Below are 10,134 nucleotides of genomic sequence, written 5' to 3' on the forward strand. Positions count from 1 at the left end.
AATCCCCTCTCATTTCATACAGTTATGAATAAGCATCACACTTTTTTGTGCAACGTCTACATCTTCGGCTCAGTCCGCTAATCTTTGGGGCACATGAAATCTTTATGTGTATCTACAAAGGAACATTAATCAGTACTCAGTGAGCACTTGAGAATCACGACTGCCCCACTATGTCTGCTCTTTTAGTCTTAGTACTGATTGATTGATTTATCACATAGTATTCGTGTGGGTGTGTATAAGACAGTATTGTCCACATAAGCTCAGGCTGTGTGTGAGGTGTGAAATGAATGAAGGTGGAAAAACAGGAGACAGCTATGGTTTTGGTTAAGATTAGGACCAGGCTGATATTTTTAGTTATGTTTTAGGGGGAAATGCATCACTTCAGCATCTTACTGTAATACTGCCCAAAAGCATGCCAGTATATACACTGCCATACCAAACATTACTCCAGTTTCCCACTGATTTCACTGTATATATAGCACTACTTACCGTAGCTTGTGTGGTGTATAATTCCTCTTAACAGCAGAATGTATAAAGGGTAGAAACTAGTGAGCTATATCAGGGATCTACAGTAGAGCTGTGACACGCTGTTGGTGCAGCTGTTCTCTTTGGGAAAGGTTGCCCCCTAGTGGTTTAAATGAGAACTGCAACAACCACGTTTACAAGGTGTTCAGAAGTGAAGAGCGACCAAGCTTTTGCTGTGTGTTGTGTCTATTGCACGTGGAGCAGTGCAGTGGTCTGTACTGGTGAATGTTTTAATGGTGCAGCAACCCAAACTGTGTTGCAGCCCGCACCAGTTTACGGCACAGCTCAGCAGGATTGGATGAGGAAGCTGCGAGTGTTGCAGTACCTAGAGCCAGGGTGGTTTCTGGGGTCTATGTTAGCACTACACTTTTATAAAGCTCACTGGAGTGAAAAAAAAAAAGTTTGAGAACGACCTTTGTAGGAGTTTAACGTCACGCTCCTCTTTTATAATGGAGCCGCTCAAGAGGTTGAACATCCTATGATGACGTAGATTAAATCTGAAGATTAAAAAAAATTGTTGTTTTTTTTTTTTAAATGTGGTTGTAGGGCTGGGTGATAATGAGATGGCATTGTTTATCTAATGTAATAATCATGATGATATGTTAATTTCTTGTTATTTATTTTAACACTGTTGCCCTAATAAATGATTCCAAGAAAAAATTTCATTCAAACTAATATTATCTGAGATTAAGTTTTCTGTTTTTAGCACATTTAACCCTCCTGTCGTCCTCCCGGGTCAAATTGACCCCGTCTGTTTTGACTGTTCCTTCTTTCCCTCCTTCCTTCCTCCCTCCCTTCTCTCTGTCTTTCCTCCCCCCTACCTTTCTCCCATCCTTCTTTCCTCTGTCCTTCTTTCCTTCCCTCCTTCCTTCCTCCCTCCCTCCTTCTCTCTGTCTTTCCTCCCCCCTACCTTTCTCCCTTCCTTCTTTCCTCTGTCATTCTTTCCTTCCCTCCTTCCTCCCCCCCTCCTTCTCTCTGTCTTTCCTCCCCCCTACCTTTCTCCCTTCCTTCTTTCCTCTGTCATTCTTTCCTTCCCTCCTTCCTTCCTCCCTTCCTCTTTCTCTCTTTCTTTCCTCCCCCCTACCTTTCTCCCATCCTTCTTTCCTCTGTCATTCTTTCCTTCCTCCCTCCTTCCTTCCTTCCCCGTCCTTCCTTCTTTCCTTTCCTCCCTTCCTTCCTTCCTTCCTCCCTTCCTTTTTCCTCCCCCTACCTTTCTCCCATCCTTCTTTCCTCTGTCATTCTTTCCTTCCCTCCTTCCTTCCTCCCTCCCTCCTTCTCTCTGTCTTTCCTCCCCCCTACCTTTCTCCCATCCTTCTTTCCTCTGTCATTCTTTCCTTCCTCCCTCCTTCCTACCTTCCTTCCTTCCTTCCCCGTCCTTCCTTCTTTCCTTTCCTCCTTTCCTTCCTTCTTCCTTCCCTCCCTCCTTGACTCGAGGACAACAGGAGGGTTAAAGAGCTTTTTCTTGTTTAATACATAAGAAAACAACACATTTCATTGCAGTCAACAGTGTTATTATTTTACTCATTAAATATCATAAAGATATTTAATTCATATATTTCAATCAAATTGCCCAGCCCTATGTACCGTAGATGCAATCTTTGTAATAGACTTGTGTCTGTTCATTAGTATTGATTGCAACGCTACACGCTATAATGGAAACAGTGAACTCCTAAATTGCACGGTGCTCCCATAGGTCATTATAGGATCAGAGACTGATTTGTTCCCATTAATGCTTTGGAGCAATTATTTGTTCCTAAGTCTCCGGCCGAGGAGGATGAAAAACAAGATTTCAATCAAAACCAACCGTGTAAGTTTATATGATGCCCAAGTTAGGCAAAATATGAAGAAGGCAAGAAGGGGAGAGGGCTTTCTTTTCAAATAAAAATTTAAAAAAAAGCTTTGTAAGATCAAGTATCACAGCAAAAATGTATTATACTGTAAATCAGTGTGCATGTTGTTGTTTAGATTTTCATGTCTTTGAAAGGCAGGGAAATCCATTTAATCTTTTCTTTGTGGTGGCACAGCCTTGGTTTTACATGTAGGTATGTATGTACTACTGTCACATATTCGAATTTCCAATTTATACTGTAATAGCCATTTTTTCTAGTTTCTACCAGCTATTAATCAAATCAGAGTGCAGGAGAGGGCATTTTCATAAATATGCAAATACAAGGTCACATTATCATCATCTCTGTTTCATCTCATCTAAGGTAGAGTCTGTACGCTTCACTGTGGACGGTTAAAAATTGACATTGAATACAATATATTGTGTGTTTTAGTCACATCAGGTTTTTATGGTACATTCTCACTGCGGCATTGTCATGTATAAACTGCTGTATAATGTATGCTTACACTTATCCTTGTAAGTCAGTTCATGTCTTTTTGATTTTCTCAGCACATTGATATCTGACTAATGGACCATGTTTTCACCTTTTGTCTATTAGCATATTGGTCCTTTTGAAACCAGCATAGACCACTTTATCTTATAACAACTCTAATAATTGTGCCACTCAGACATCCTTGCATGGCGATGTAAGGGGAACTCGTTTGAAAAGACCTTTTATCAACACTTTTGAAGTTTACATGGTTATACTGTACATCTCTGACAAGAAAAAGAATCAGTTCATGATTTTCATGTTTTTGAAAGTTGCTTTTGAGATTTGTTTTTACCAAAACATGTTTTTACCTTGTAGATTGTATAGAGATAAAAACTAAACACAGATATGTAATACAACCTTGGCATGCTGCTTAGAAAAAGGAGAAAGAAAACAGCAATAGTTACCAACTGAATGGATATTTAAAAATGCAAATAGCAAATTTAATCTGTTTAATCTAAAAAAAAAAATATATATCCATATATGTTTATGCAATAAAACCTTGTTTTGATAGAAATATAAGACACGTGTGTTTACTTGTGAAAGATGTTTGTGGGTCAATGACGTATAAGGATTTTCAACAACTCAATGTTAGAATAATAAAAACAAGCATATCTAATGTTAGTTCAAACATTCAGGATGTTGTGTACCTGAAGATCCATATTATACATTTGAAATTAAGTGATTTTGGTGGGTTTTTCAAGATTAATTGGCACTGGCCTTAAAAAAAAGTCATGTGGTGCGACCATGATTCATCTTGAAATAAATGAATTTACTTAACACGCTTCACACCTTTTTTTTTTTCTTCTTTTTTTTTTTACAAGTTTTCAGTAATATAAAGTGTTTGGAAACAAAGTATTTGAATTTTTTAAAAATGTTTGTAAATGATGATCTTTTATTTATATAAGATATTTCAAGATGAATCATGGTCGCACCACATGACTTTTTTTTCAGGCCAGTGCCAATTAATCTTGAAAAACCCACAAAAATCACTTTCACATTGTAATATGGATTTTCAGGTACACAACATTCTGAATGTTTGAACTACTGCATTAGATATGCTTGTTTTTATTATTCTACAATTGAGTTGTTGCAAATCTTTATACATCATTGACCCATGTGCGTCTGGATTCTTAAAGAATTCAGATATTTGGGGGTACAAAAAAACATAAAATAGTGACAAAACAATGTCACCTGTTACAGATAAAGTAAAAAAGTATCTGAAGAATGGAGCACTCTTTAACAAGGGACCCAATTCACATATAACATTCAGCTCATAGTAAGCCGGTGAGTCACTGACTGTTACTAATTGTAATATAAAACAGGGTTGTTGCTTTGCTTGTTATCATCGTTTCAGTGTCATTTTAAATACCAGCTCTAAAAATAGCACGACAACATGCAGCGTTTCCACAGAGCGCCCTTCACTGCATTTCCCCATGCAGGTACCAGAGCGCAGAGAGAGAGGAAGCTGTGAGACAGAAGAGCAGGCTTTTCAAACCCAGAAAACCCTACTGCTCTGATATTATCTTCACACAACACATGCACAGGTTTACGAAGCAGTACGGTGAGACAGAAGCGAACACAAAGGTTAACCTCTCAACAATGAAATCTGTATAAAACTCTATTTACCTTGGTGCAATAAGTAATGGCAAAAGTCCAAGTTAGGAATTTACAACCCACTTAACTGCATGATCAAAAGAAATGGTCCATTTCCTGTTATTTGGCTGTCATTTAGCTTTTATCTCATAGTGAATGTCATTAAGTTATAAGTGTCGATCATGGTGGCCAAATGCAAAAAATTGAAAATCAAATAAATCAATCACACTGTTGCTGGTATGCATAAAAATCTATTTAATATGAGGTATTTATTGCAGTTTTGTTGCTCATATGAACCTCTTAGATTGGACATATGCATGCACAGACCGCATGAATGAAAAACACATGGACACACTGATCAAACAATGACAACAAGAATCAAGTTTAATTAGTAAATTCAAATAAGGCTTGTGGATTTCTGCTTAGTCATGGTTGTAAAAGAACCACGTTTGCTTAAAAAAAAAAAAAAAGGTGTGTATTTGGGATAAACAGATCCTCCACAGACAAAACTGATTATTCTCTCATGTCAGTTAATGAAGGAATAATTTAAAACAATACTGAATCTGACATAAAGAAGAAAAAAGAGAAGAAAATAACACTGCTCATCTGCTGTTTGAGTATGATATGGCTTACAAATACTGTAAAAACACAATAAAATTCTTGTTTTCCAAAAGTTTAAAAGGCTCCACAATGTAAACACCTACTACGTCTTAAAATAGGATAAAGGCACACGTGTAACAATGTGTTTTCCACTGAGTCCAACAAAACACAAAACTCACTTTCTGACTTAAATGTACTGATCTACAAAAACTGTGCTGTAGTGTGACTGCTGATGGCAGTTATTCAGCAATAAATAACAGCTGAGAGGAGCACTTCCTCTTAGATGTAAAGAGTCACAAACTGTAATAAAGATGAGTCTTTATAAAGTAAAAGAGCATTTATAATGACTTTACTTCTTCTTGTACCTGTTAAGGCAAACTACTGTACAGTACTGTTCAAATAGTGTTGCTCCTGGGACTTCGAGGATGCAATAATGTATTCAAGTTAATGTCCACAGATGTTTTGTCTGTTGACGTTAATTTTGAAACACAATGAATGTCAGATGTTGATATTGATTAATAAAGATGAAGTCATTGTACTCTGATCCATGATAAGACTTTGGCACAGTCTCAGCTTCATGAAAGTCAAAAGCTTTATGAAAGAAAAATGAGAGAAGAGAAAAGTGGGAGGAAGAGACAGATTTAGACAAAGTTTGGGAAACAGAGAAAATGGGAAGAGACGGAAGCAGAGAAGTGAAGCTCAGAACTCTGTGTGCGAGTAACTGTAGTCTCGGCTGCCTGCTGGGCTCTCGCTGGGCTTCATGAAGATGCCCTCCATGGCTTTCCACAGGCTGTGCTGGCTGGGGCTCTGCATGGCGTGAACTTCTCTCTGACCGTGGATCGGTCGTCCGTACTGCTCCCCTGTCACAGCCAGTAGTGCCTCAGTGGCTTTGTGACGAAAGTGGACAGCCTCCTCTCGCTTCCATACGGAGCCCCCGCACTGAACTGTCCACTCGTCCAGGTGGTCTCCATCCCCTTCTTCGCCGAATGCGCTCACCTCCTGTCGACAAGTGGGAACAAGATTAGAAGACGAGAAACAGAGGAGAGGAGGACCAACAATCCACAACCCAAAGACAGTTATGGCGCTTTTCCCACTACACAGTTCCAGCACGACTCGACTTGCCTCGGTTCTTTTTGCGTTTCCACTAGGGATAGTACCTGGTACCTGGTACTTTTTTAGTACCTGCTCTGGTGAGGTTCCAAGCGAGCCAAGCCGGTACTAAAATTTGACGTCGACACACTGCTGGCCGCTGATTGGTCAGAAGAGTTGTCGCTGGAAGAGTCATGAGCCGTCCCACACAAGAATCAAACCCGACATTTTTAAATACCGGCAGCAGCGTTACAACCATAGTTACAGCGTTACCATAGTTACAGCTATACGGCTCAATGTTCTTGCTTTGTATGACAGAAAGCCTCATACAGCAGCAAGTACACCACTGCCTCCATGTCCTCCATTGTTTATGTGTTTTATGTCGCATATAAAACGAAGTCACGGCAGTTTCGCGGAGCCGTGCTATGACGACCCCACCCACGTTGAGTAGGTACTTTTTTGTAATGGAAAAGGAACCGTGCCGAGGCGAGGCGAGGCGAGTCGTGCTGAAACTGTGTAGTGGAAAAGCGCCATTAGTTTACTGTCATAGAAGAAATAGAAAATATTCTCTTTGGCTCCTTGAGTGGATGATGGAGGCCAGACGGACCACTGTGCATATCACATTATTGAGGTGATCAATATACTTTAAATAAATCACTCTCTATTGTGGTCTGTGCTATTTCATATTAGCATGGCCATAAAAATAGTCATATGGTAAATATTCTAGAAACTCCTACAGTAATAGTAATGTCTTTCCTGGCTAAGAAACTTCAACACCATTGAAGCAACAATCCCATAAATCAAAATGTTCCATAAAGCCGACCCTTGATTTGTAACATTGTCCACTATGATCTACAGTAATACACCCTGATGTCACAGGAATAGCTACCTTCGTATAAACAGTATGGAAGAATGTCTGATAATTGATATACACACTTCCCCAGGATTGGAGAGGTTTTTGGTGATGTGAGACTGATTTCCCAGAGAGTTGTGGTATGTTTGCTGAAGTGTAAACGCTGCTGTCAGCTCAGGTCCACCTCAGGTCCACCTCAAAATGCTGGTCTGGGTTTCACTTCCTGTATACTCCAGTGCTGTTCCTCTGGAAACTGCACTAAAAGCACCTCTTGGTATTTTACGTCTGTGACTTAAAACTAATAATGGTATGAAATTTAATATATATCAGTTGCTGTAACTTGGCAGAGCAGGAGTGAATTATCAGACGTATTAAACAAACATTCTCATAATCCGCTTATTTGAATTAGACTGAAAACGTCAAAACCATCATTTAAACCAGAGGGGTCAAACTCATTTTTATTCAAGGGCCACATACAGACCGATTTGATCTCATGTGGGCCGGATCATTGAAAAGATGGAAGGAAGGAAGGAAGGAAGGAAGGAAGGAAATAAGAAGGTAAGGAAGATAAGACAGACAGAAGGAAGTGGGGAAGAAAGGAAGGAAGGACGGACAGACAGACGGAAGGAAGGAAAGAAGGAAGGAAGGATGGAAGGAAGGAAGGGAGGAAGGACAGATGGAGGGAAGGAACGAAGAAAGGAAGGGAGGAAGGACAGATGGAAGGAAGGAACGAAGAAAGGAAGGGAGGACGGACAGACAGACGGAAGGAAGGAAAGAAGGAAGGACAGATAGAAGAAAGGGAAGAAGGAAGGATGGAAGGAAGGAAGGGAGGAAGGACAGATGGAAGGAAGGACAGAAGGAAGAAAGGGAGGAAGGACAGATGGAGGGAAGAACGGAGAAAGGAAGGGAGGAAGGACAGATGGAAGGAAAGATAGAACGAAGAAAGGAAGGAAGGACGGACAGACAGACGGAAGGAAGGAAAGAAGGAAGGACAGACAGAAGAAAGGGAAGAAGGAAGGAAGGATGGAAGGAAGGAAGGGAGGAAGGACAGATGGAGGGAAGGAACGGAGAAAGGAAGGGAGGAAGGACAGATGGAAGGAAAGATAGAAGAAAGGAAGGGAGGAAGGAAGAAAGAAAAAAAAGGAAGATAGGAAGGGCAGATGGAAGGAAGGAAAAGAACCCAGGAAGGAAAGTGGGGCGGATAAGACCATTCGGCGGGCCGGTTCTGGCCCGCGGGCCGCATGTTTGACACCCCTGGTTTAAACCATAACATCCTTTTCCAAATCTCTGCAGAGAGCTGTGAGGATAGTCGCTCTCCTCTTTCCTCACCTGATTAGAGGAGAGCGGGGAGGCAAAGTAGTGACTGTGCAGGTTACGGCCCGTGTTGACATGAGTGAGGCGGATCGTCTGCCCACACTTGACCGGGGTTCCCCTGTAGCAGAAGGCGTCACCTGACCCACGAACGCTCCAGTAGCTGTTACTGTCTTCCACTGCAGTCACTCCTGTTACAGACTGCTGCCCGCTACCTGTCACACACACACACACACACACACACACACACACACACACACACACACACACACACACACACACACACACACACACAGAGTGAACTAATGAAGAAAGCGGCCAGTCCTCTTGTTTTGATCATGGTTGGAGGATGTGAAAATCTCTTGAAGATTTAAGTTGGGTTTGACTTTGAACCAAAGGACTCATGTTGGCAAACAGCAATCCCCAAATGTTTAGGTGATAGACAGATAGATAGATAGATAGATAGATAGATAGATAGATAGATAGATAGATAGATAGATAGATAGATAGATAGATGTAAACTTTATTGATCCCCTTGCGGAAATTTAGGGTCCAGCAGCTTAATACACAAGACATAAAAGAACAATATACTCAAAAATTAAAAAGGGGTCCTTTTATTGCCTGATTATAAAGTTGTACGGCTCTGGGGACAAATGAATTACTCAGTCTGTCAGTTTTGCATGACAGTGAGCTCTGAGTCTCCAGCTGATCATGCTCTCCTGCTGGATGATGGTGTTGTGAAGTGGATGGTTACTCCTGGGCATTACATTGTTATAACGTGACATTTTGCAGTTGTGTGTGGTTCAATGTTGGAGTGAATTGGATAGTCTTTATTCAACACGGTATACAGTATGCAACACAACCACTACACATCATAAAAAAGAATAAAAAGACATAAACCCTTAAGCTAACCCTTAACTTCACTTTACCCTGCTCTATTTTTCCATTAAGATCAAGGCTTTAATCTTATTTGTTATCTAATAACTAATTAAACAAAAAGGGATGTAATTTTGGACTGAAAACCAATGATTTTTATACAATGTTTTGTATATTTTATATCACTTAATTTGTAATATATCACCAATCATTGTGAAATTGTAAACACAATGGAGTCAACATGAATTACATGTCAAACTGACACCAATCAGTCATTTCCAGTTTCCCATCGTCCAACACAATTATAATTACAGATGACTGAAGCCATATTAAGTTAGTGAATAACACAATTTAACTGTTTATTACTGTAAATAATCTCTTAATGACAACAAAAAAACCCAACTCACCAGACCCGTAGCGTACGTCGTGCGAGTGTAGTCTCACATTGTGCTTAATATTTAACAGTTTAATGACTGACCCGCATGTCACAAAACTCAGCTCCGTACCGACTGAAAGCCCAAATATACAGGATAACAATAATAAAATGATTGGTACAAAACCTGGCAGAACAGCGCAGTTTAAGTGACCCATTCCTCCTGAAAAACCCAAGCTGCCTCTCTCAGATTTGTATTATTTTTCGCTACGTCATTAAAGCGGTACAGTACGCCAACGTGAGGTTACGCAAACAGCGCCCCCAGCGGCCAGGAGTGGTCACTGCAGGGATCCGGCTATGTTTTGGTTTATTCTGAGCTGTATTCGGCGTAAATGTGACTTTTTTCGATTTTATATGATAATATGACAGCATATATACTAAATACTACCATTTCTATGTTGTGAAGTCTTATATATGTGTTGAAGCTAATGTAAACCAGCAGGGGGTGTTACCGTGCTCTGGAGAGAAGGATGGAA

At 40.3% G+C, this 10,134-nt stretch overlaps 1 protein-coding gene across 1 annotated transcript; it reads right to left on the bottom strand.

Annotated features, from left to right (window-relative positions):
• Positions 1-4,854: 4,854 nt before the first annotated feature.
• sdf2 (stromal cell-derived factor 2) lies at positions 4,855-9,842 on the bottom strand. The gene is made up of 3 exons (XM_062433921.1): positions 9,633-9,842; positions 8,368-8,564; positions 4,855-6,095 (listed from the first exon to the last, which is right to left on the bottom strand). The coding sequence occupies exons 1-3, from the start codon at positions 9,814-9,816 to the stop codon at positions 5,796-5,798; spliced, it is 681 nt and encodes a 226-aa protein (XP_062289905.1). The 5' UTR covers positions 9,817-9,842; the 3' UTR covers positions 4,855-5,795.
• Between the last annotated feature and the right edge of the window lie 292 nt (positions 9,843-10,134).

Source organism: Scomber scombrus, chromosome 14, assembly GCF_963691925.1.
Source record: "Scomber scombrus chromosome 14, fScoSco1.1, whole genome shotgun sequence".
Lineage (NCBI taxonomy): Eukaryota > Metazoa > Chordata > Actinopteri > Scombriformes > Scombridae > Scomber > Scomber scombrus.

What these genes read in the sequence shown, in the direction of transcription:
- sdf2 (XM_062433921.1), bottom strand. Translation starts at nt 9,816, where the DNA reads ATGGGTCACTTAAACTGCGCTGTTCTGCCAGGTTTTGTACCAATCATT. An exon ending in CGACGTACGCTACGGGTCTG is followed by an intron (nt 8,565 to 9,632) that starts GTGAGTTGGGTT and finishes TGTGTGTGACAG; the next exon opens with GTAGCGGGCAGCAGTCTGTA. An exon ending in CCCCGCTCTCCTCTAATCAG is followed by an intron (nt 6,096 to 8,367) that starts GTGAGGAAAGAG and finishes ACTTGTCGACAG; the next exon opens with GAGGTGAGCGCATTCGGCGA.